This window comes from Culex quinquefasciatus, chromosome 3, assembly GCF_015732765.1.
Source record: "Culex quinquefasciatus strain JHB chromosome 3, VPISU_Cqui_1.0_pri_paternal, whole genome shotgun sequence".
Taxonomy (NCBI): domain Eukaryota; kingdom Metazoa; phylum Arthropoda; class Insecta; order Diptera; family Culicidae; genus Culex; species Culex quinquefasciatus.
In genome coordinates, this window is record NC_051863.1 from 189,253,713 (window position 1) to 189,280,800 (window position 27,088).

Consider the following 27,088-nt stretch of genomic DNA (forward strand, 5'->3'; position numbering starts at 1 on the left):
GTGGTTTATGGAGCTGATGGTGGAAATCCTGGATTTGGCTGGTTGTGAGCAGAATAGGTTGCTGGTGCATTGAGAGAAAACACATTATAGTCACGTTTATAAAATAATCAACATTTAAATTATAATGTAGCTTTTTGGTGTTTTAACTTTTAATGCAAATTTCTTCATAAAAATTAATTGGGATTTTTAATTGAATTTTATTTTAATGTCGGAACCTGATTATGTCATAATATAAAACTCTTTCTAAATCGCCATTCATAGCAAAACCAAAATTTAACATTTATTTATTGGAAAAACAAACGAAAAAATGTTCTATAGAGATAATAGCTATTTCAATAAGTAAATTAGTGAACTTTTCATTCATAATTTGAAATTAGAAAAAAGTCACAACGGAATTTACAATTAATTTATTATGAATCTTTTAATTTAAAAGTTATTGAAATCGAAATCGTTTCAATGTCTTTCCAGAAAAGTTTTGCAGAATTTCGCATTTTTCGAGGTTTTTAGCATTGATTTTTTTCATTTTGATGAAACTTTGGTCAAAAGAAGCAACTTTACAACCATGCATATTCGAAAATTTGTACCTTGAGAAGGAATTTTTTTATCGATTTGATATCTTCGGCAAAGTTATAAGTAATGGTAAGGACTTTTCATAAAAAATAGGTACACGAATAAACTCTCGATTTTCAAATTCAATTTAGTATCAGCTAGAGCTTAGTTTCCAAAAACTGTATTTTTTTTTATTTTTGAAAATGTTTGGTATGTTTAAGGAGACGAAAAAATACATCTTTGCGCTTGAGTTTTAAAATACTTTGTAAGGAAAAGCTTCCTATGAAACATTTGTTTGAAAAGCTAAACTGTCCAAATTAAGTGTTGTTAGCCTATTAAACAATTAGTCTATGATTTTAAAATGAATAAGCTATAATTATTGAAAGCGCAAAAATATTCACACTTGTTTCATTATTCGACAGTGAAAATTTAACAGTTTCCAAGATATCTGGAGTTGAAAAATGAGGGCTTGTTGCCGAGCTTCCGTGGCCGTGAGGTTACGGGTTTCGCCTTGTAAGCGGAAGGTGATGGGTTCGATTCCTGTCTGGCTCGGCAAAGTCAGATCCCTTCAAAGAGTAAATCTGCTCACTGGGAATACTGACCGGTAGGGGATGGGTTTCAACTAACGGCGTGCTGGATTTCCAATCCAGAGATCGTGAGTTCGATTCTCGTACCGGGATGATGAAGTTTAACACAGAGAAAAACTAATTTTTCACTAAATTTTAAATTGTTAGCAACCAGCAGTGCGAACAAAAAAAAAACAAAAATAAAAATTGCAGGTAATTTTGTGAGCTTTTCAAAAATATTGTTCGCAGGAGGTTCTTCATTCATAGAGTATTTTCAAGTTGCTAAAAATTGAGCATTTTTTGAAAAACATAAATACCTGAAAATGCTTGTAAGTTGAACACTAAGATATTTTTTCGTAAAACTTCAAAATTTTAATGAAAATTTAAGTTTTAACAACTGAAACCCAGTTAAAAAATTTCCTGCGTTTATAATCATATTTAGCATGTTTGAACTCCTCTAAAACATTTTATATTTTCGCGAAAAAATTTTCATCAATGTCTCGATATTTTGAAAACTAATTATTGGAAAGCAATTGGACGCGTGTAAAATGCATTTTAAAACACTTATTTCAACCAAATGTTGAAACCTAGACTTGTAATTTCAATGTTTATGATTGTTTTTATATTTTGCCTCCCCTCGACTTTGGTCAGAGCCGAGGGACATAAACTTCAAAAATATTTGCAACAGCCTTAATATCTCCTGTAGCAGATTTTTCACCATCCTTAACATAAGTCCAAAAGACAACAAAACTATAAAACTTATTCTTAAATTTTTGAAGACGTTTGTTTTGAGCCGTTTCTCAACTATTTAAAAATGATTTTTTTAATATTTTAAATATTTCGAAATTGTTTACCTTGTGACTACAGTTTCCAATTGGTGAACTTTATCAATGAATGTGGAAATTTTGCCGGAGACATAAAATCTTTTAGAAAATTGCTCCATTAGATAATTTTTAAATGTATGAATAACTCATTATGCAATATGGACAAAGTTTCAACATAATCCAACATTTAAAAAATATAGTTACAGAAAAAAATCTTAAGAATGATTTATACGCTGCATGTTGAATTAAAATGTTGTCAATTACAAAAGCTTGTTGTTTATTTTAATTATCTTGATTTTGTCTGATGCCTCAAATCCTTTGTTCCTTCCAAATGATCAAAACAACTTTGAATAGATAATATCACCTGCAATAATGATCCGAAAAGATTTTTTTCCATCAAAAATTCTTTGAATTTTAAGAATTCTCCAATTTAAGACAGGAAACCGCGGATGAGAATAATTTCACTTAGATCTGCGAAAAAAAAGCAAATAAAAACCCAAGAGCAGCGCAAAAAAAAGTCAACTTTATCAGGAAAATTCCAGCTGGAGGTTTTCACGGTGGAAAATAAGTAAAGTTGGTTGCTTCACGTTGGTAAGGTGAGTTTTTTTCTCATCAGGTGTGGAAACTGAAAAAAAGAGGAAAAGTGGAGGTGGTACCGTAATCAACTCGCAGCTTAATTATTTACCCCGGAAAGAGTTGCTCCTGGTGTTCTCGCCGGGTTTACACATTGTCCCTGGAGGAGGTCCCTTGAAGGAGCGAGGAAAACTTTTCCCCTGGCAGAGAAAAAGGGGGAGAAAATGGTGGTCAGTGCGGTTTTAATCGGGAACTCGTTCACTTCCACCGGGGTTATAAATGTCTCTAGCTGGGGAGAATGTGTTTTTCCAACTTTATCCTGGAAAGGGTGAAGAGCGGTGATTCTGGCTTTTCCAAGTGACGTACAATAGAGAAACGTGACGAAATTAGATCCCACAGCTCCTATTGTTGGCACCCACACACGAATCCACACACTGACACCGACACCGATGGTGATGGCACGGAGATAAAAAGTTTAATTGTTTTCCTTCTTCACGGTTCCTCTTGGCCCTGGAGCAGCACATCAGCTGATGGTGGTGGTCCTGGTCATGTAATGGATATATGAAATGTCCTTCGCAGCTCGGCTAGGACAAATGGGTTTTTGCTGCCGCAAGGAGGAAGGACATCACAGGACGATATGGTACTCTGGCTTGGGTTGACCAACAAATGATGATTGATTGGGAGTCGGTTGAACATTCGTCGAAATGGGATGAGTTTCTGTTGTCCGTGATGGCTGTCAGACAGAGTGTAGTTTTTATTGGGATTCGTGCGATCTGCAGGGTAATCGATGGCAATTGGTGATACAAATGAGAAGTTATTTCTAGCGTAATGTTTCGGTAGCCTTAAATTTTCTATCGCGTTTTGATTGATATACAATTAATTGATTTAAATTCTCTTTTGAGAATTAGAATATTATGTTTCAAGCTTAGTCTGGAATAGCATATTTATTTTAACATATGGTTTGTTCGAAAGTAATTCTTAAAAGAATGAGCATTTTTTTTTAATTCATTAAATTTGGCTGAATCTTTGAGAGTACTTTCTCAGCGATACATTTAACTAAATAATCATCCTCATCCATACAAATCTTGATAAATTTCAAACAGCTGTCCATACCAATATGCTATCAAAATATTCCGAAATCGGTAGCTCGAGAACGGTTTATCTGCTTAACTTGATGTGTTGGGCAAAGTTTTAGCTAAAAGCTATTCTCTGACACATCGAACAACGTTATTTGTTAAATTATTGATTTGGATGAAATTTGGCCAAAAGAAGACATTTTGCATCATTATTTCGTCCATACAAGTCTTCGTAAAATTTTGGTAGCAGTCCACTAGCCTGTCATATTTTGAGGTCATGTTCATAAATTATTGGTGCTCACTTCTTAAATAATAGATTATGATTTCAGCATGATTTCTAAGAGAGCAGTTCTCTCAGATTTCGGTCATTCGATTTTTTTTGTGTTTTTTAATCCGACTGAAACTTTTTTGGTGCTTCGCATCATTAGTTTGTCCATATAAGTTTCCATACAAATTTGGCAGCTGTCCATACAAAAATGTTGCATGAAAAATAAAAAAAAATGATCGATTTGGTGTCTTCGGCAAATTGTAGGCAAGGACTATGAACTACACTGTAAAAAAATGCATGGTAAATTTTTTTCTGTGATTTTTAATTTCACATTTTGTCACAAAAACTTGATTTGCAAAAATACACTATTTTTTTTTGATTTGCTGATATGTTATCAAATTCCAACTTTTCCGAATATTTCAGAACGGGCAAAAAATCATTGACCGAGTTTTGAATTTTTGAATCAATACTGATTTTTCAATAAATTGAAATATTGAAAGTATTGATTCAACAATTCATAACTCGGTCTCACTTTTTTTGCCCGTTCTGCAAATTTCTGAAAAGTTGGCATTTGATGTCCTATAAAACATAAAAAATTAGTGTTTTTTTGCAAACCAAGTTTAGTGACAAAAAGTGAATTTAAAATCACATTTTTACCGTGTACAGAGAAACCATTACGTGGTGGTGTTACGCTTTATGTTTCGTAGATTTCTCTTTAACCATTTAATATTTTTACAAGATTCAAAAAGCGTTTTGTATTTCTGAAAAAAAATCACGAATTAATTTTAAAACATTGCAAAATGTTGCGTCGTTCCAGAGAAATTGACAAATTAGAAAAACGTAACGCACCGCGTTAAAAGAGGTTTCAATGTATTCTAACATTTTTTTTCAGTGTAGTCCTTATCCACACCTATAACTTTACCGAACACACCAAAGCGATCAAAAAAATCCTTCAAAAGACACAGATTTTTGAATTTTCATACATCATTTTTGTATGGACAGCTGCTAAATTTTTTTGGAAAATTATATGGACAAACTAATGAATAATTATTATTCAAAAAAAAAAAAAAGTTAGAATACATTGAAACCTCTTTTAACGCGGTGCGTTACGTTTTTCTAATCTGTCAATTTCTCTGGAACGACGCGACATTTTGCAATGTTTTAAAATTAATTTGTGATTTTTTTCAGATATACAAAACGCTTTTTGAAGCGTGTAAAAATATTAAATGGTTAAAGAAAAATCTACGAAACATAAAGCGTAACACCACCACGTAATGGTTTCTCTGTACACGGTAAAAAATGTGATTTTTAATTTCACTTGGTTCACGGATATATGAAAAAGACAAAAGTGTTCAATTTCGTTTGCATCAACTGGAATTTTGAAGTACTATGACCCAAAAAGCTAGCCTGAAAATTTTAGCTTATTTGGTTATGGTTTAGTTGCTCCAGTTTTGATATGAAGTTAGAATGGAATTTCAATAAATTTAATTGATTTATTTTTCACTTTTTAACTCTTCTGCTAGAAAGTTTTCCTCAACCCGATAAAACTTTATCATGTAAGAGTTTTCTTATAGGTTTTGATTCGGGGAACAACTTTGTAGTACATCGCAAAGCGCTAGGAAATGATCCCGAAAAGATACAGATTAATTTTTTTAGCATATTTTGAAATTTTGCCGAAAAAAGTAAACTCTAAAAAACATCCTGTATCTTTCCAGGATCAATTCTTAGCACTTTGCGATGTTCTACAAAGTTGTTCTTCGGATCAAAACCTATAAGAAACCTATGAATAGGAAAATTTGACAGAGTTTTGGGAAATTTTCTATAAGAACATGTAAAAAGTTACAATTCTCCATATTAAATTGAATCAAGTTCCATACTAACTTCAGATCAAAACTGGAGCAACTAAACCTTATTCAAATGAGCTCAAATTTTCAGGCTAGCTTCTGGGGTCATAGAACTTTGAAATTCCGGTTGATGCAAACGAAATAGAACACTTTTGTCTTTTCATATATCCATGAACCACCCTTCTAATGATGCAAATTAACTTCTTTGGGCATATCGAAGGCACCAAAAAAGTTTCAGTCGGATTAAAAAATACAAAAATTAATTAAAAAAGACCGATTAGGTAGAGGATTTCTCTTTTTTGAAGACATTTTCGAAAATCGTTTAGAATCAATAACCAAATCAAGCATTTACATTGTGAAAATGGGCCTGTCCTGCTTACGTCAGTGGAAGTTTAGATTAGGCTTTGACCCATTTACATTATTTTGCTTGAAATGATTAAATATGGCAAATTTTGTCATGGAATGATAGGTTTTTATCCTGAGATCATAATGAACTATCAATATTTGACCAACACCTTCGTTTATTGGCTTCTCCAGGCGGATTTAAGTCGAAAAGGCGCATTTTTCTGAACAATTGTTCTTCCTCACTGAGAAGAGGCTATTTAGTCACTTGAAAATTGAACTTTTTAATTTGACCTACCTTCTTTTATACTTATTATACACTTGAATTTCTCGGCTTTGGCTGAACGAATTTTGTCTAGATGTGGTCCACTCGTTCCAGTTACGGATCCTATAATTTGCTATTCAGATTTTCCCTTGTCCCCTTAAAAAAGTGGAGCATTAACAGTTCCCGTCTTCCGAATCCCTTTGCTTGATCCTGTTGGTTGGTTGGTGAAGATAAGAGTGGCCAGCAATGGACGGTTGGCATGGTGATGAGAATCTGGTTCGGGTGGAGTTGGGTTTATTCCCAACTATCCATTCCTACGCAAATTGGTCTGGTGAAATTCAGTCTGCAATCCGCTAAAATCACCGTCTCTTAGCGAAACGAATATGTATACTGAATGAATGTATATGGAAAAGAAAATCTAAACTAAGAATAAAAGTAAAAAAAAAAACAATGTCATGGCAAAGTAAGTATTTTTAAAACTGCAATCTATCAAACTTTTATACAACACAGCTGTCCTAAGGTTGATCTGATAATCGCTTCTGTCTGTGTCAACACTGTCAACTGACATCTGTGTAGAGGCACTTCCAACGCATGGTTCATTGTTATCTCATAAATCAACTTAAATTCAGTGCCAGTGGTGCATGGTCTTTAGAATAACCGTGATAGGTAATATGTTGAAAAGAAAATAGTTTGTATGTTCAACACCTATAAACCAGAATAAGTGAAGTGAAGTGAATTTCTCGACTTCTTTATTGCAAATTTGAAAGTTGATTTTAAAAACAAAAATATGAATTCAGAGCATGAACATATTTTTTAGGCATTCACTTGCGGTTTCGTTGGTCACCCTAACGTTTTCATACAAACTATACCTCATTCATCCCAATTGATCTTCTCTCAGTGAACCAATTCAACCACGTACCTCTATACCTCGGCGACTGACCGAAACCTGCCAAATTCCTGAGCAACACTGACAGAATATTTATTCTCCTCTTTCTTCCAGTAATCTTTCCAGAATTCTGAGGCTCGAAACGTCATCGTGTGACCGAATCCCGGCAGGTGCCCGAATCTCACAGTTCTTTTTTCCCCGGAATAGGAATTGCTCTCGCCCGTGGATTAGGTCACCGGGAATTAGATGGAAAATTATCACCCGTGTGTGCGAGGAGGAAAAATTGTCGTGAGGGGGGGGAGGCGCCGGTCAAGCCGTTCATCACACGTGGTGGTGCGTGACACGTGCCACGTGTGTCCCAGTGTGTTGAGGTGGGAAGGAAGATGAAGATTTATGATCGTTTTATGCGAGGAAAAGTGAGTGCGGTGACGGTGCTGAACAGATAAATTAGGTGTTTTTTTTTCGTTGGTCGGGTCGAGTTCCGTCTAGTGGGGGATAAGTTTTATTCGGAGAAAAATAGAAGGAAAAGTTTCCGAGGGGGGCGGGTCACGTGAAATATTACGGTGACATCGGTGGGTAATTAGTCGAGCAGAAGAATCGGATTAGTGCCAGCCAGTTTGAAGGGAGGGATAAGTGTGTCATAAATCCGGCTGAGTTGGAAGTCGTGATAGAAAAATTCTTCTGGATTAAGGCTTCGCCCGAGGAAGGAGAAAAAGATACTACAATTTGCAGCCTTTCACAAGTTTATAAATAATCACACCCCGGCGGCGACGGCGTTCGGTGACATCCCAGCTGGTCTAAGGATAGTGACCAGATTGTCCCGTTCCGGAGTAGCTGACCCTAGGACAAAAAAAAGAAGGAGTAGCGAAACCCGCCAGGATGGGCTGCGGACAGAGCAAGATTCATCTCTACCCGAGGAAAAACAAGAGCAAATCCAACGGCAAGAAGAGTGGACACAGTAAGTACACAGAGTCGAGCTTGGCAGTGTTGCCAGCCCTGCCAGGAAGAGAGCGAGTCGTTGCAGATTGCCCTGGGGGAGGATTTATTGGATGCACTTTTGCCTCCACAATGCATTCGTTCGTTTTTTTTCTTCTTGCAGCTTTCCAGCAGTAATAGGGCTTCCTCGTTTATAAATTGTCTGGCAAAGCGGGATTATCATCAATCATGGGGATTTCCGTTTTCGCCGCGGGGTTTCCTTCCGTTAGTTGGTTAATTATTAACACAATCATGATGATTCTTGCGTAACACCGACTAGTTTAAGCAAAAAACGAAGGTGGGATTACGGTCGTTTAGTTGGTGGAAAATTGGATCACTTGAGGCTGATGATGATTAGCTGGTTTTCAGTACGTTGTGGCAGAAAGTTTAGGGCGTATGTTGAGCGTTGGTAGAAAAGTTAATCCTTCCCGGAAGGAGTTGTTGTTTAGAAAAGGCTACGTTACAAATAGGATCCTTTTTTAAGCGTTCTTGGAAGGGTTTTGAGTTGTTTTGTTGAATTTAGCTTGTTTACAAGTTTTTTTTTTGAATTTTCTGGGATATTATGATTACTCTAGAGAGTTACAAAGACTTTTGAAAAATTTGTTTTTTTTTTCATTGATTTAGAAATTTTTTATGGCAAACTGAGTTGCGTTGGAGAATTTGAACGGTGTGCGTCGCGGTCCTCGCGCAGGATTTTCGTTGCCGTTTCCGTCTTTGTTGTCCCCCCGATTGTGTGTGTATTTCGATCCGGGCGGTTTCGGGATGTTTGACAGTTGCGTTGGAGAATTTGAACGGTGCGCGTCGTGGTCATCACGCAGGATTTTCGTTGCCGTTTCCGTCTTTGTTGTCCCCCCGATTGTGCGTGTATTTCGATCCGGGCGGTTTAGCGTTTTCGCATTTTAGTTGGTTTTATCTTTCAACAGCCGGCTGTCTAAGATTAAATCATTTATGCTAAACTCAACACCAAATAACCGGGAATAGTCTCATCCGCATACTCCGACTGTTTGCCTTGAGAATGCATAATACATCACACCATTAGACAAAATTTATTGATTATTGGGTCGCATCATCATCCTCTATGTTGAATCCTGGCCATTACCCTTACCCACTAACAAAATCCCAAGTAGAAGTAGTTTTCCGGCACACGCGGGGGTGTGGATATCCTATAGAACCCACCCTTGGTAGCAGCCTGTGCTAACTAACATTCCCGTCCCATTCCCTCGAGATCTACAAACTGACATGGCGGGCGCCGTTGGTGGCCAACGACTGTTTCCTATTCGCACCGGCTCTAGTTTTGATGATCGTGATGTTTTATCTTTTCAGCGCATTCATGCATGCTGTTGATAAGGGAAACATCATTTGATCGTTGAAGCGTGTGACCGGTTGTGCTGATGGGATATTATAGTCCTGTTCAGCAACGGAGAAGGACAACCATGGGTGGTCTCTCATGCTCATGCTCATGCTCATGCTCATTTAGAAATTTTGTATGGCAAACTATTATTTTTATCAACTAAATTATGAAAATAATAACAAAAGAAAATATTTGCATTAATTGAAGTTAAGAAGAAGTGGTGAATGTTTTTGACTAGATTTTTTAAATTATGAATAATAAATAAAATCATTTATTATGCGGTTTGAGTGGCACACAAAAAACTACCCTTAAAAATGTTTGTAGGATGTATTTTTACAAAACAAACCTTTAAACTAATTTTAAAGATTTTTCAACGAATTTCTTTGAGAAAATCATTGCAAATTGATAGAAACATGTACATATTATTTGTTCATTAATATTCCTATAACTAATACATACATATCTCAACACCTGCTCTAGCCATTTGAAAATTCAGATAGGTTTTTGCACAAAATTTGTATGTTTAAGTTGGAACCGGATAGAACAGACACATTCCATAAAAAAAAAAACAAAATTAGTAAATTGATTTTCGAATTTAGAGCGCTTTTATTTTTTGATGGTCTGGCCATCTTTGTCTTATGTCATCTTTGTCGGTATGTGTGGCACCCCAAATTTGCGCAAAATTTATGCTTTAGGGTGATTAGATTACGGAGCAAAAAATATTGACAAAAATATTTTCATAAATTTCTAAATTTAAAGCTCAAAAGTGCTTCCAAATCTGATGTCCCTTTTCAGTCTTCAGTCCCAATTAACTACAGTGGAAGAAAAAAAACCTGAAAGTAACTTTAAGACAAAAAAAAAATCATTCCATAGCTTAATTGATCATGTACAAACATCTAAATATTACTCAAGCAAAAATAAAATATGCTAAATTAAACTTAATGCATTCATTCAAAAAAAAATCAGTAAATAACACCTCAACGAAAAATATCGATTCACCCCGCATATTTCGGAAAATGAGCCTTTTTTTCACTTTCACTGCCAACTTTCAGATTTTTTATTTTTAACATAAAGTACACATAAAGCAAGCCATTTAAGTTTGAAAATGTTGTTTTTTTTTAAATCAATTTGTGGGTTCCATTGTAAAAATCTCGATAAACATATTGAAAAATTTTCAAACCATTAAAAAAAAGTTTTTTGAAATTTAGAAATTAGCCAAACATTTTCAAAAAGTTATGTCCGGGTATTATTTTGAGTTTCGAAAATATTTTAGTTTTTTCCAATGCAACTGTTAGTTTGTTTTTAAAAGTCCAAAAATGAAATTTAACAATTTAAAAAAATATATATATATTTGCTAGCTGTAATTGTCCCTAAAATGGCTGTCACTTTAATTTTTTTTTTGTTAAATCAAATGTAAAAGAATATACTCAATATTTTTGAAAAGTTAAATTTATTCCATTTGCTCATAGTTTTTGAGAATATGGCAGCTGTGAAAAAATAATGAAAGTTATTTTTTTAGAGTGTAACTTTTTTGTCTGAACGTTACGTTTGCTAAAGACACTGTATATCAAATATTTTATATGAATAAAACTACCAGACTTGTATGAAGAATTGATTGTCTGGAATAACCAATGACTCAAATTGCCCCCTTTGGTCATTGGGAAATTCCAAAAAAGTTTCAGCCGAATTAAAAAATAGCCTGTTTTTGAGAATTTTTTTTGGTAACTACTTGTATTAAAAGGGTCTACCTTGACCTTGATCTATTTAGAGTACTTTTTATCAATTAGGTCAAACATACATATAATATTTTCATTTCATAACCAATTACAGTTCAATCACTTTTGTTGAACTTCTATTAAATCCACACCCTACTTGTGAAATTGTTATTTCAAATTTTTTTTTCGTGTTTAGGGAATTATTTTAAAGAACTTTTGTTTTGCAAAAAAAAAAACATTAACCAATCCTGCTCTAAAAATGAACTTTTCACACAAAACTAGTAGAATAACCTTCACGTAAACCTATGGACTTCGAATCGAAAAATGTTAGTCCGTATTTGTGTATGAGTGTTGCCAATAATGTCAACCAGTCGAATTACACTTGTTTTAGGGTCCCATACGTTTCTATTGAATTGTTTGAACTTTTGATAAGTAGTTCAAAAGTTATGTAAACAAATGTGTTTTCGCATATATCTGGATGTTAGATAAATTATTGGAAAGGTAGTTGGGTTAAGTTAAAGTTTAAATTTGTGATATTATTGCTCATCCCGAGCAGACGGAAATAACTTGGGAAGGTCAGTTTTTGATATTGTGAGAAGATGTTATTGGGATGATCGGATTAGTTGTTAAAATAACAAAAATCAATAACAAAGATTTGTTTGAAGAATAACTGAAACTGTTATTATATTGTTATTGCAATAACAAACCAATAACACATAAGAAATAATGAAGGAATAACAAGATTTGATATTTTGTGTGGAGAGGTGGAGCAGCATAATAACAAAAAATGTTATTGAACTGGTATGTCTCCACAACAAAAAAAGTTATTGTTTTGGTTTATTTGTAATTTGCAAATAAACCTGCAGCTGCCATAACTCCTCTGTACTAGTCAGGGCTGCAGAGTCGGGTACCTCCAAGCGACTTTGAATCCATACTTTGAAGACAACTCCGACTCTGGATGCAGCATATGACATCAACGACGACTTCAGCGCTCCAAAAATACCCTACTTCACAGATTCCGACTCCAAGTAAAAGTTGCTGAAAATTTGCTGAATCCGATGCAGTCTCCGTGGTCTCACTCCAGCTCGAACTTCAACGTCAGCTCTGACTTCCTGGCTCTGTGAAAATAATAACAGTTTTTGTTAATCACACATCAAAAATTCTCAATAAATAAATCAATTCCGTTAGGGAATATAACAAAATTTAAAAAAATTAACTCTCAAAAGTTAATTTCATCGGATTAATTTTAGATTGAAACCCCATTTCATAGCCGAAATAATGACCCCGACGAAATTGGTCAAAATTATCCCATAGTTCTAGCCAATTTTAGCAAAGTCCCTTAGGGGGTATATCAAATAATTAAAAAAATCAACTTTCAAAATTTCAACTTTTTAGAATAATTTTAGCTTAAGGGCCCCATTTCATGGCTGAAATAATGACCCTGACGAAATTGGTCAAAAATATCCTAAAGATCTAAACATATTTAACAAAAGAAAAAATAATAACAGATTTTGTTATGGACACTTAGAAACTTTTCCATTTGTGCGATTTATGGTAATTTTATTTCTAAGTCAGTATACCGAACGAATAACAAATTTTGTTATTAGGAGAGTTTTTGAAATGTATAACATTTCCTCTTATTTGCGTGTTATTAAACATTTTTAATATAATATCACTCCAATACCAAATTTTGTTATTTTATCAGAAACTGTTATTATTTTTTCTTCTTGAAGTTGAACTTCAGGATAAAATAATAACACTTTTTGTTATTTTAACAGGATTTGTTATTGAAATATTATTTATTTTGTTATTACCGTCTGCCCGGGATAACGATAAAGTTTATTTTTCTGAGTACAATGACCCTTTGAATGGATGTTTAATTGAATTCAAAAAAAAAAAATACTTCGCGGTCCTTCTTGACAGAAAAGGTCAAAGTTGACAGCTCGTGCCAAAGGGACCATAGTTGATCCATCGAAAAAATATTGATTTTTATTCTTCGTTATGATTTTTTTTGTTATTGAATTGTTATTGTAATAACAGACTCATAACAATTTTAGTTGTTCTTCGAACAAATCTTTGTTATTATTAATTGTTATTTTAACAACTAATCCGATCATCCCAATAACGGTTTGAGGTATTCTTCCATAACGAAAAATGTTATTCAAAATAAAAATGTAATAACAAAATTCATGCCATTTCAAAATCAAAAAATCTTTCAAACTTCAGATTTCTTATGTAAGTCCAATGGTTTTAAAAGATTCAAAATAAGTTTTAGAAATGGATTTAAGCCAAATTTTCAGATCGAATTTCGTCTAGAAGCAGCGTGGGATCATGGATTCCGTGGAAACTCCATTAAAATCTCATATAAGGTGACAACAAAACTTTGCCAAACGCGCCAACTTTCCAAGAACGAATCAATTCACAACTCGTCACTTTTCGTTGCCGTGAAAATTCCAAACAGTTGAAAACTTTCCTACCGTATGCCAGTTTTTTTCCCCATACGGGGTTCGGTGAATCAGAGTTGGGAGGGGAAATTATCAAGCGCAAATATAATTAGTCAGCGTGTAAAATAATTTCATTAATCACGACGGCGTAAATTAGCGTCAATTTGCGGAAGCTGCGCGCACCAACTTGTTTGAAAGCGAACTTCCAACGAAGCAATTGACGGGTTGTGTACGAGTCTTTTTGGAAGATTGTTTAACTTGGTGAAGGTTTGGTTCGTGGAACATTTCAAAGTATGATTTAAGTGAGAAAAAGGTAAGCCGAATTTTGAATTCATTTCCCTCGTTTTGTTTGTCTGCTCAAAATTCAAAACCTCTCGCGCAAACAATTTATCGCTGATCGCACGGCATTAAACCATTAATATTTCAATTCCTGTCGTCACCATTGCTTGCTCTCAATTTTCTAATGCCCTCGAGCGGTGACGACGACGATGAAAAATAGAAAAGCATTTTCCCAGCCCATCATCAGGTGCGCGCCGGAGTTTGTTTGCCAGCCGCCCAATTTGGGCTAATGCCTTTTTCACGAAAACTCACTTTGTCTCCCGCGCCCGTCTCTTTCCCCTTGCTACTCTAGGCTTTGGGAAAATGGGAAAACGAGCGTGGAATTCTTCTCCAACTATCATGGCAAAGATGCTGATGGGTTGGCATTTTTGGTGCTTCGATCCGTGGAATTAATTTTTGATGAACCCTGGGTGTCAGATTCTACTGTTTTAGGGCTACTGCAAAATTTGCATGTTAGGGTTGATGTCTCAGTTTTTGGTAAATAAAGGCATGAAGTTATTCAAATTTGTTGGTTTGCCGATGGTTAATAATAATAATGATTTTTTTTTGTAAATTAACAATCTTCTTAAACATGTCATAATGATTTCAGAAAAAAAGTCTAAAGGTAAATTGACCTGATCTCCTCACAGGAAATCGATCTTGCCACTTAAAACAAACCATGGACACTTTTAACGCCTGACGCCCATCGTACTAATTACCTCACGCTGGCCAATTTCCGGCAGAAATGCTGGCTGGCTTCAATCTAGAAGAAATTTTCATTTTTCTATCCAGAACCGTTTGATGTGCGGTCACCGGAGATGGCTCCGTGTCGCGCGGAGGAGGGAGAGGCTCCTCCGGGCAGGGCCTTATTTTCCAATTACCGATGGTAATCTTGGCCTCTGATATGGCGGCAATTGGTTGTCATTAAAGGTAGTCGGCCCGCTCAAATGAGACTTGCTACCGATGCCCTACGGCGATTGACGAAGGAATATTTCTTGGAAGGGAAGAAAATAGCTGGAGAAATAGTTTAATTAAGAAATATTGCTTATTTATTAAAGTTCGCGTTCTCTTAGCTTCTTTACAAGAAATTCTCTTGTATTTTTAAGAATAACACTAATGATGAAAAGTATAAACAAATACTGTGCTCTTTTTGTCATTTGAAGAAAATCCTTCTCTTTTTGACTTTAATCATGCTGCCTACAAAAAGTATCAAAATCAACCAGGAAAGTCTAATAAATGCGAAACGAAATTTCCTTCAAGAACAAGGCCCAGAAAATAAGCTCAACTTTACTGCATATAGCCCATACCGGGCAAAGCCTAGGCTTGTTGGAAATCCCATAAAAAAGATTACTAAGTCTTTTATTTATTCACCTTCTTGGCACGGGGTATGGCTGAACCTGCAGGGCACGTGGAGCTTTAGAAATGGAAAAGGTTTCAGTTTCAATTTCGCAGCGCTTCCCGTGACATAAACAGCACTGAAGGAGAGGGGAAATCGAATTCGACAACCCGATCAGACGGTAATAACTAAATTCATGCCATTTCAATAACAAATACTGTTAAAATAACAGAAAATGTTATGGAATATTCTTGAAAAATCCATTTTTGCATAAGAGTTCAATAACAGTTTATGTTATCATAACACAATTTGTTATCGGTCTGATATTGATTGAAAGCCAGAAAAACTTGGGAATAACATTTTTTGTTATGGAAGAATACCTCCAATCGTTATTGGGATGATCGGATTAGTTGTTAAAATAACAAAAAATAATAACAAAGATTTGTTCGAAGAATAACGTAAAATGTTATTAGTCTGTTATTAGAATAACAATCCAATAACAAAAAAATCATAACGGCGAATAACAAATCTTGTCATAAATAACATAAAATGTTATTGGCCTAGTATTTTCAAATAACAAAGAATGTTATTCCCAAGTTATTTCCGTCTGCTCGGGAAACGGGACATTTCAAATTAGGCACGTGTTAAAATTATTTGTTTGATTCAAACACATCTAAAGTTTAAAGAAATTTAGCCCATTGGATTAAAATAAAAATCACAAATGCTTATCTTACGATGTTTAATCTTAAAATGTGGACAGATTTTATTTAAATAATATTTAAATCTGAGCAATTCTACCAAGAATGAACTTCTTCTAAAAAAATTATGTTTGTATTTTTTGGTTTTACCGACATTATGAGTAGTCACCATAAAAAAGGCTAGTAAAATATTTAAAAGTCTGTATCTTGGCAACGAATTTTCTGACCGTTTTGGTGTCTTTAAAAAATCCCACAAAAATTAAAAACAAAAAATCAACTTCAGAGCAATGGCACATGGTGGTCAAAACACATTTGACAGTGCTGCCAAGATTTCGAAAAAAAATCGTAAATTTTGGATAACTTGAAACAAGTTTTAAAAAAATTATATATCGTCGCCGTCGTGCTAACTTGTCGTACGTGCATTTTGAGCCAAATTGAGTTAAAAATGCCATTTTGTGCAGCTCACAATGCCTCACCTTTTGACCTTCACAGATCCCCAAAATTCGATTTCAATCCTGAGATATTCAATAAAAACCGTAAAAGCTCCGTGCATTTTTGTCACTTTACATATGAAAGAAGTTTCAATCTCGTCGTGCTATCTTGTCACTCCCTGAAAATTGATGTAAGTGCGACAATTGGCCAAAGGGATTTCAGGTCAGAATGCGTTTGACGCACGTACAAGTTAGATTACCGTAAACATTTGTAATCATAACTCGGGACTCCGACAACCAACTTCAACCAATTTTGGCAGCTGTTCATACTAAAAAATGGTACATAAATATTCGAAAATCGGTAACTTTTCAAGGAATTTTTTGATTGATTTGGTGTCATTGGCAAAGTTGCAGGTGTTGATGAAGACTATTCAGAAAAAAAATATTTTAATCTAGACTAACATTTCAAAAGGGCGCAATATTGAATGTTTGGCCCTTTTGAAATGTTAGTCTTGATTCAAAAAATTTCAAAATATTGTGTTGAATTAATATTCTATTGTATCGGAAAATTTCACGAATGTTTCATATTTTCCCAAGTAACATTTTAGGCTTTATCAAAGCTGTCACAACCGCTATAAAACCTATCAGCCAAAACCAACATTAAAACCCCTTAGTCGTAACAAACTCCCCAGAACCTTGATAAACCCCACTTAAAACCCAAAAGGACCTCCGCAAAAGGTAGTTACGGCCTATTTATAAAACCTACATAGGAGTTCAAGGCTTTATAACTGAATCCTAACAACATCCTCAAAGCCTTGATAAAACCTTTGTTAAAACCTAGTCAGGAGTTATGGAAAAATGACATTTCATACGTCTTCAAACGTCTTATGCCAAATAGGTTTTATTTTGGCAAAAATAAGTCTTCGTCTTGCCAAATGAAATTATGGAGATGGTTGTCAAAAATGGCGATGATAAATAATAGGTATTAGAGGTAATCTAAATAATTTGAAAGCTTATCTCGCAATTGATGACTCAAATTCAGCTGCGGTTGAAATTTTATTGATGAATGTAGGAGAGATAGAGCCAAAAAATTCAACTCGCTTCATCAAAAATCAATATTTTGTAATCATAGTGTTTAATGTTTAAAATATTTTATTGTAATTCTTTGAAAAAAATGTTCAAAATATTTTTAAACATCTATCGCTATATAAATCATACCAGAAATTCAGCATAAATGTCTGTTTTCATCAAATTTATATCAAATTTTTCAGTTTTCTATTTTTTCAATCAAGATGACGGTCAATCATATTCAATCAGAGCACGCGTTTAGCGCCATTTTTATGCACTGCTTTTTGGCCGCGATAAATGCTCTTTAAGGAGCTTATGGTTTTAAGTGAGCTTTTTACATGCCTATAGGCACTTGACAGCTACAACACCCTAGGTTTTAACAAAGCATGCGATAAAACCGTTTGACATGGCATTGCCATCTGGTTTTCAAGCCTCTATTAAAACTTTTATAAAACCTTATTGAAAGCCAGTCGGCTTTTATTTTCACCCGGTTTTATGTCCGAGGCATAAAACCTTGTTAGAACCTATTAATTAGCTCTTGCTTGTTGGTTGCGGTGAATGCCCAAATAAAACTATTAAGCAATCAAGATGCTACAATAAAACCTCAATAAAACTCGGTGGTGGCTAGTTGGTTTAAAAATGTTACTTGGGTTGACATTGAAAATCGGACCTTTAGTTGCAGAGATATCAACATTAGAAAATGGTGGGTTGTTTGGGTGAGACTTAGAAAATTACAATTTTTATATTTCTTTTCCTTTTATCCACTGTATCTCAGCAACCAGAGGTCCAATCTTCAATGTATCTTAGACAATTTTATAGCAAGTTTTCTGAACTTAAAAAAAATAATTACAGGAATGGACAATCATGGACACTATTTAAAAAAATAAAAAACGGGATTTTTCGGACAAAATTTAATTTTGAGTGGCTATGTTTTGAAAACGGAGCACTTAATCAAAACATTTGTAAATCCATTTAACATAAAAAATTAGGTCAACAAATTTTGTTTTCATTTTATGTTTTAGGCTGGTACATTCTTTTTTTTAGTTTTTGTCACCCCCTTCATCAAGGATGGCCCGAAAAACACAATAAATATTTTTCCAAAAGCATTAAAATTTCAATGGAAATTGCAATCCACTGAAATCAATTTGAAATGCATTTCCATGCGTTAAGAATCATTTTTAGCTTATCTGGGCTGATTTACAAATCTTTTGAATTTAAAAAAAATCCATCTTTAGTATCACAAATTTTAATTTTGAAATTTTTGTTTTCATCAAAACTTTCATTTTTAAGACTAATGATTGCAAAACAACTGAACTTGTGTCAAATGCATTTTAAAACACTTTTTGGATTCAAATGTTGAGACTATGGCTTGTTATTTTTATATTTATTTTATTTTACTTTATTATTTAACTTTTCTTTTAGATAAATTTCGATATTGGGTATCGTTTTTAAGTTCTTGCACCGTAAATTGTTTTTTTGTTGATGAACTGACTTTCACTACCTGTTGAAGTCATGACCAAGCTTTTACCGTGGAGATTATCCGATATCCCCTTAAAAAAGTGCAGCATCAACACTTGCCGTGTTCCAAATCCCTCTTAAAATTGCAGTCATAAAAAGTTGTGATGTTTACCATCAATTCAAGAAGCTTTAAAATCACTCTCAATTTATTTCCCCTTAAGATTCGCCCTTCCAATAAAACCCCATCACCCAGCGGTTCCTCGAAAATAAAAGGATATTGAAATCGCAATTAAATTCACTGCCCGACATCCGGCATTTATTTTTTTTGAAACGCAAAAGTCTGCCCGTTGTCTGAGACAAGGGTTTGCCGCTGTCACCATCATCCCATGGAAGACGTAGAAGAAGTGTGACTTGTGGCACCTGCGTCAGAACATGGGACCACCACCGGAACCTTGAGGGTCGAAAGGATCGAACCCGACCAGGGGCTTGCTGTAGGCGTCCCGTGCGAAAAGGATATGAAAATGCTAATGGATTTCCGTTTCGTTGCCGGTTCTGGAGCCGGGTTTGTTGCTTCGGTTTGGGTAGTGTCTATAGACTACATAGTATTAAGACAAACAAGAGGAAGATTTTTTATTTTTCGAAATTACTTGTTTTTGCAAATTGCTGAATAAAAAATGTAAAATTTAAAGATAGTCTAAAAACAATAAAGAACCTTAATATATCGTAATGACGTCCATAAACCCAAAATAAAAAAACTGCTCTCGGAAAATACCTGGAATTGGCTCGTTTCGCTGGAAGCAAGGACTAATTTTATATTCCTGTTTGCGTTCCCAATAAAAACACAATTCTGGGGCCGAAACTTCTCAGGCAACTTAAAAAAAAACACACACACACTCCGGCAGGGGTTGTGAAAATTACGGGTGGAAAATTCACTTTTCACCGAGCCGAGGGTGCTCTCCTGGTGGCCGTAAAATATGCCGTAAACATGTTCATAATGAATGAACTTCAACTCGGGGGGAGCAACAAAAAAGAAAAAAAAAAGGTTTGCCACCAAAAACCATTAGAACATTTGCAGTAAAGCGGAAAAACGGCGGAAAAGTCCACGTTGATTAGCCGTTAACCCTGGGATGCATTTTTTTCCATTTTCTTTAACTTAATTTTTCTTGCATTCCATGCTAACTTTCTTTGTTTAAATTTTTGACATTGAATGAAATTGAACGAATTTTCATTTAAAAAAGTATTTTTTTTTTAATATTTTCTGCAGTGTATTACATAAACTACTTTTTATATTAAGGAATGTTGCTACACCCATAATGCAAATTGCACAGTATTTTAAGGATCTTACAATCGTATTTTTAAAACAACCATTTCATGAACTTAATCCTTTGCATTCCAACCCCGCCTTAAGACGGGCTTCGATTTAAAAAATCGCCAAAAATCCATTTATTAATAATTTTTTGATCTTTTAAAAGAAGAACTCTAAAATTTTCCGAAAATTTAGGCGATGGAAGTTTTACTTGTTTCATGCGCCTTGGCCAATGTATTTAAAAATATATTTTTTGAAGGGGTCAACTTTGGCTGTGTTTTTTACTAAAATTTCCTATATTTTAAGTAAAAAAAAGTGAAAGTGAAAAACAAGCAAAGACATGAAAAAATTAGGCAGAATAGGTCAAATACTATTTAAAACAAACATTAAATAAACGCAAATTAAAATACTAAAAATGAAACAAGAAAAACATACAACAAGAGAAGTAAAGTTTTTCGCAGAATAAAAGTTTTGCAGAACAGTAAAATTTAGGGCAGTAGAGGGTTAATTCCGTACAAATCAGTGGTTTCAGGGAGATCAGAAAACCCATTTAAAAAAACTGTTGCTACTACTAAATGATGGCAGTTATAAATCGAAGCTCAATACTACACAAATAAGAAAATTGTAATTTCTTTTTTTTTTGTTAAAAATGCATTTTTCGAAGAGCGTCCGATTTCCCAAATTTCCCGGGAAATTTAATATTTTTTGGAAATTGTCTGATTATTAATTTTCCAACAAACTTTGATTTCGACTATGACAGTGACTTCAATTAGGCCGATACAAAAATGTATTCAAAATTTTTGTCCCTCGATTCTGGCCGAGGGACCAGATAAATTTATTCCATTAAAATTTTGTACTTTTTTGATTTTTTTTTTTTTTGAGTCGGTGACAAATTAAAATTTGTACCAGCCTCAACAAAACTAGTTCGAGGATTAATCGATGGCTTGATAGCTTGTAAAAACTCATGTAACCTGAAGAAAATATAAATATATTTTTTCTGCAGTATCAATCAATCAGTAATTTATCAATCAGTCAGAAAAAAAAACTAAATATTTTTCAAAAACCGGAAATTCTCGAATGCCGGGATTTGTTACATTAGGTCCCAGGAATTCCCTCAATTGAAAAAAAAATATCAAATTTTGATCTTGAAATTCAGATTTGTTTGTGGAAATTGATGAACACTGAACAGTTGAAAACTAAGTTATCGATAAGAATTGTAAAGCATTAGAGCAATTCTCTACCAAAACCGGAAAAGGATTTTATTTGTATTTTTTTATTTGGCTCAAACTTTGTGGGGGCCTTCCCTATGACCAAATAAGCTATTCTGTGTGATTGGTTCATCCATACAAGTCTCCATACAATTTTGACTGCTGTCCATACAAAAATGGTATGTAAATATTCAAACAGCTGTAACTTTTGAGTGAATTTTCTGATCAATTTGGTGTCTTCGGCAAAGTTGTGGTATTGTTGAGGACTTTTGAGAAAAAATAGGTACACGGAAAAAAAATTTGCAGATTTTTTAATCAACTTTTTTTTCACCAAATTTCAATTTCCCAAAATACGTATTTTTTTATTTTCGAGATTTTTGATATGTTTTAGGGGACAAAAATCCGCAACTTTTGAGCCATAGGGAAACATGGTCAAAAAATCTGCCGCCGAGTTATGAATTTTTGAAAAAAATAGTGATTTTAGGAAAAAATCGAAGTTTAATGGAAAAACAAATTGAATTTGCAATCGAAAAGTACTTTACAGATTTTTTGATAAAGGGCTCCGTTTTCAAGATATATCCACCGAAAGTTTGATTTTAGCGAAATATTTGCAGTTTTTCAATTTGTAAAAATAGTGACCATAAGTGACCATTTCTAAATATATTTTTTTTAAAGTTCAGTAAATTTGCTATAAAATTGTCCAAAAGACATTGAAGATTGGACCTCGGGTTGCTGAGATAGAGCCGCTTTAAGAAAAAGCAACACGAAAATTAATGTTTTCTTAATCTCACCAAAACAACCCACCATTTTCTAATGACCAAATCTCAGCAAATAATGGTTTGATTCGAGCGGAGAGTTATTAGGATGTGAAGCACCTCAAACTAATTAAAGTGTAAATTGAATACAGAAGGATAAAGAAAAGTGATTTTTATGGTATTTTTTTTTAAATGAAGTTATAATTTTATATTGATTCTATAAATAATAAAGAAATGGTAATTTTTTTTAAATTAAATATGTCTTTCTTGAACTTTTTTTAATGATAATTACATTTCTTTTACATGCTAAGTGGTATGACCTATTGCTCTTCATCTTTGTTGTATTTTTCGTCTTATTGTTTACTGTTCACATTAATTTATTAACTTCAAATTGTCATACATTTTTGCATTGAATTGAATACATTTGGGTAAAAAAAGAAAAATCACTTTAACAACTAATCCTAACTTAAAACTAAAAAAATAAATTCATTGAAAAATTCAAAATCAGTAGAACGAGTAAACTACGAACTGTATTTTAAGATAAATCCTCCAAGCGTTCTTATTTGTTCCTGGCGAGTTTTGCAACCACGCAGTGTTGTTGTCATCTCGATTAAAATGTTCAGAAGTTCTTGTGGTGAAAACAGGTCACTGCTGCCTTTGTCCGTTGATGCTGGTTGGTTTTCCCTCGGTTGCTGACTGAAGCCAGGAGGTGTTGTATTCTCTGCAACTTTTTGCCGCTGATTCAACGGTAATGGCTGCAGATTTGGAACCACTCGAACAGATCTCGCTCCAGGTGACGCCAAAGCAGGAAAATCCACGTCCGTGAAAGTTGGTGGTGTTTTGCGACGATTTGGTTGGTGCCTCGTCGTCGCTTGCTGCCGAATTTTTACAAACTCAGCTCGTTTTGGGCAGCTACGATTCTTGGTAGAATGGTCGCCGCCGCAATTGAAGCATTTCGCTTCGATGTTCTCGTTGATTGTTTCGCAAGTTTGAATTTTGTGCTCACCTCCGCAGGTTGCACAACGACTCTTGATGAAACAGTTCCTTCCACCATGTCCAAACTGCAAACAGTTCGAACACTGTGTCACCTCACGGTGCACTGGACGATAACGTTCCCAAGTCACGATGATGTTGAAAATTGCCCGAACTGCCTTCAGCTCAGACGGCGTTATCGATCCTTTCTCGAGATGAACCAGGTACAGTTGATCACGATACTTGATGTTCTTGTTGTGTCTCGTCATCTTGAAGACTTCGATCACGTTCAACTTAAGAGTTTTGAGCTCTTCTTTCAACACACTCACAGCCATGTCGTACAGGCCTCGGAGGACCTGCTTCATGGGGTGTTTACCTGGATCATCATGGCTGTAGTATTCAATCTTTGTGTTGTTCAGGAAATCCCGAACATAGTTGTAATCATTTCTGGTAGGTAGCAGAATTTTGAGTCCATCAGCACACAAGCGAATGGAAGCTCGTAAAGCACCAGATTTGATAAACCCGGTCAGCCACTTTCGCACCGAATCCGATGACGATGTTTTCACAAAAATGGGTGGCAACTTTTCCCGTCGTTCAAATTCTTCCTTCTCGCTCACGTCCACGGGAGGGTAGCAAACTGGTTTCCAGACGAATTTTGAGCGTCCTTGCTCAAACTGCCTGGCTTTGCAGGTAGCGCTTCGACATTCTTTAACTTCTTCAAATCTGCCGATCCTGCTGGTGAGGACCGCTTCTTTTTCTTGCCGTGAGGCATTTTTTGCAATACATTATTAAAACTCCTGATGCCCAAACCAGTTGAAGAAATTTCCATTTTAATTTGTTTCATTGGAGCAAATACCATCTACAGTGGCAACATATTTTCCTCGCCAAAACCTGTTGCTTTCGATACCATAAAAAAACCCCATCCCAAATCGATACTTGTTCAACTAAAAGCATAAATCCCAAAGCGATTTAACCAACTTGACCCAACTTACTGAACCGTACCGCTCTCGAAATCGAATATCTCATTAATTGTGAAAACCGGGAAGCCAGGTCGGTCGACCGACCAAAAATCGCTTCCTTCGGGCAATCCTTTGCCTTGTTATTGGAGAAAATCCCGACCCGGCCGAACCGGAATTTTCTTACTGCAAAAAGGTCCTCAGCGTTTAATGCCCTTGTGCTTGGTTCATTGCATGGTTTGGCGATTGTAATAACACAAAACAGACTGGAGGTTTTTTTTTTCTCCAGGACACTCTTCTGGAAATTGTTGCTTGCCTTTGTGCCAAAGTGGCAGGAAAATTGAATTGGGAATAAAGCAGAAAAGCAATCGATTACGGGTTGTGTTGTTGACTGGGAAGTGTATTGGAATTTTTTTTGGGGGAAATTCGATTATATTTTGTGATCCCTATAAACATAAAGGTGATTAAACCAGGGCTGTGGAGTCGGGTACTTTGGCTCTGACTTCAACATCGGATATTGAAGATTTAACGACTCCCTTGCAAAGTTGTTTTAAATTAATTAACTCTCGAACTTCGACTTAGCAACTCCAACTTCGAGTTCAGGGAATTTACCGCTCTGAATCGCAAACATAGATTGCCTTCCAAAACATTCATGCTCGATGACCTTTACACTGTAAAGTTTACAGTCTTCTTCAACCTGCTTGTCGTGAGAGCTTCAGCCAAAACCCTGAACACTGCTGCGCGCGTTCATGCAATGGAAGTGACTAATTTGTCCTCATTTTTTAGTCACGACAAAACGTCAAAACCTCTTGTGGCCACCAAGGGAGGGGGGTGTTCTCTCCACATGCTGGCCGTGAGGACGTGCTTCAGTAAACTTTTCCGTCTGTTGTCGAGCACCGACCGTCGGTGCAACGGGACATCTTGAAGAGTTGTCATCCTGGTCTGCTGGTCTCATCCCGGCTGACAGAGTATACGGAGAGACCATTAGCAGAAGCGACATCACGTCACCACGTGGACCACGGTCTGTCATCGTCAGCAGCAGTGGTCTTGGCGAAGTTGGAGTACGGTTGGTTGGTCCTGGAAAGCGGTTCCGGACACCAGGGCAGTACCGCACCGGAAGAATGCAGGTCGGATTTTATGATTCCACCCCGTCCTCCCTCGGCACACGGAGGCCATCTGGTGATGATTGCTTTATGCACAAGGATGTGCTCGAGGAGGAGGGTCGGGTTTGTCTGCAGTGAATGTTTGCTATTTTTAGAATAAATAAAAGCAGAATAAACGGCTCGGGGGTCTGCAGGACGAACGATGCGCTGAAGTGCAGCAGCAGAAGCAGCTGTCACTTGTCAGCTTATGAATGCAACGAGAGCACGCGAATAAAACTTTCATTGTGACTGAGGAACACGGCCTGGGCATGACTTCGAAGCCGGACGGATGATGATGATGGGGGGACACGTGGGAAAAGCTTGCCAAGCATGTGACTATTTTTCTCAGTTAAAATGGTTTGTTTTTTAAGATAGTAAGATACAATATACAAACAATTGAAAGAAATAAGCCAACCTCCCAAATATTAGGTTGACCACAGTCAATGAAGGATTCCGGATTAAACTTCCAGTTGCTTTCACAACCGCCAGCTGGACCCAAACCAGCTCTCACAATCCATCATCATGTGGCTAAGCGAGTAGAAAACTGCCTGCGCTTGCCTTCGTCCACGACACTCTCTCCAGGTCACGAGCCTTGGCCTTTTGTCCGCTGGTCAACGACGGGAAAAATGGTCATAAATTAGGGGAAGGGAAAACTCGACCGTGGTGGCCTTTGTCCTGTTGTTCACGATTTAAGCACACACACACACATACACACATACAGTGAAAATCATGAAAGAGAGAGAGAGAGAGATGGCTGAAGGTGCAGAGATGTGAAAAAAACATCTTCACTTTCATTTATATGTGGGTAATTCTCCGCCAACTCACACAGCAGTTGCCCCGACCCCTCTTCGATTTGCGTAAAAACTTTGTCCTAAGGGGTAACTTTTGTCCCTGATCATGAATCCGAGGTCCGTTTTTTGATATCTCGTGACGTAGGGGCGGTACGATCCCTTCCATTTTTGAACATGCGAAAAAGAGGTGTTTTTCAATAATTTGCAGCCTGAAACGGTGATGAGATAGAAATTTGGTGTCAAAGGGACTTTTATATAAAATTAGACGCCCGATTTGATGGCGTACTCAGAATTCCGAAAAAACGTATTTTTCATCGAAAAAAACACTTAAAAAAGTTTTAAAAATTCTCCCATTTTCCGTTACTCGACTGTAAAAAATTTTGAAACATGTCATTTTATGGGAAATTTACGCGATTTTACGAAAAAAAAGTTTTGAAAAAGTTGGTCGTCATCGATCATGGCCGTTTATGGTCACCCGCGACTGACACGGACGACGAAACAAAGAGAAACGCAAAAAGTAACTTTTTTTCGTAAAATCGCGATAACTCGTGATGTTTATGAGCAAGCCCCTTATGTCTATATATCAACATTTTTGTAATTGTCTGCTCTACAACTTTGTAGAACATTGTTACACTCTAAAAAATAACTCTGCAAAGTTAGAAAAAACACGAAATTTTAAAATGAAAATTTTTGTTCTAAATGAAAAAATGACCCTTCTGGGTCAATATAGATTCGACAAGTACATTAAATTTCCCATAAATTGACATGTTCCAAAAATTTTTACAGTCGTGTAACGGAAAATGGGAGAATTTTTAAAACTTTTTTGGTGTTTTTTTCGATGAAAAATACGTTTTTTTTTTCGGAATTCTGAGTACGCCATCAAATCGGGCGTCTAATTTTACATAAAAGTTCCTTTGACACCAAAATTCTATCTCATCACCGTTTCAGGCTGCAAAAAAAATTAAAAACAC

At 35.5% G+C, this 27,088-nt stretch overlaps 1 protein-coding gene across 1 annotated transcript in view; it reads left to right on the plus strand.

Annotated features, from left to right (window-relative positions):
* LOC6034096 (transcription factor SPT20 homolog) overlaps window positions 1-27,088 on the plus strand; it is a 197,911-nt gene that overhangs the window by 38,967 nt on the left and 131,856 nt on the right. Inside the window, exon 2 of the mRNA XM_038265432.1 lies at window positions 7,308-8,151. Coding sequence (XP_038121360.1) covers window positions 8,073-8,151 — 79 coding nt within the window. The 5' untranslated portion in view covers window positions 7,308-8,072. The remainder of the gene's footprint in view (window positions 1-7,307; window positions 8,152-27,088) is intronic.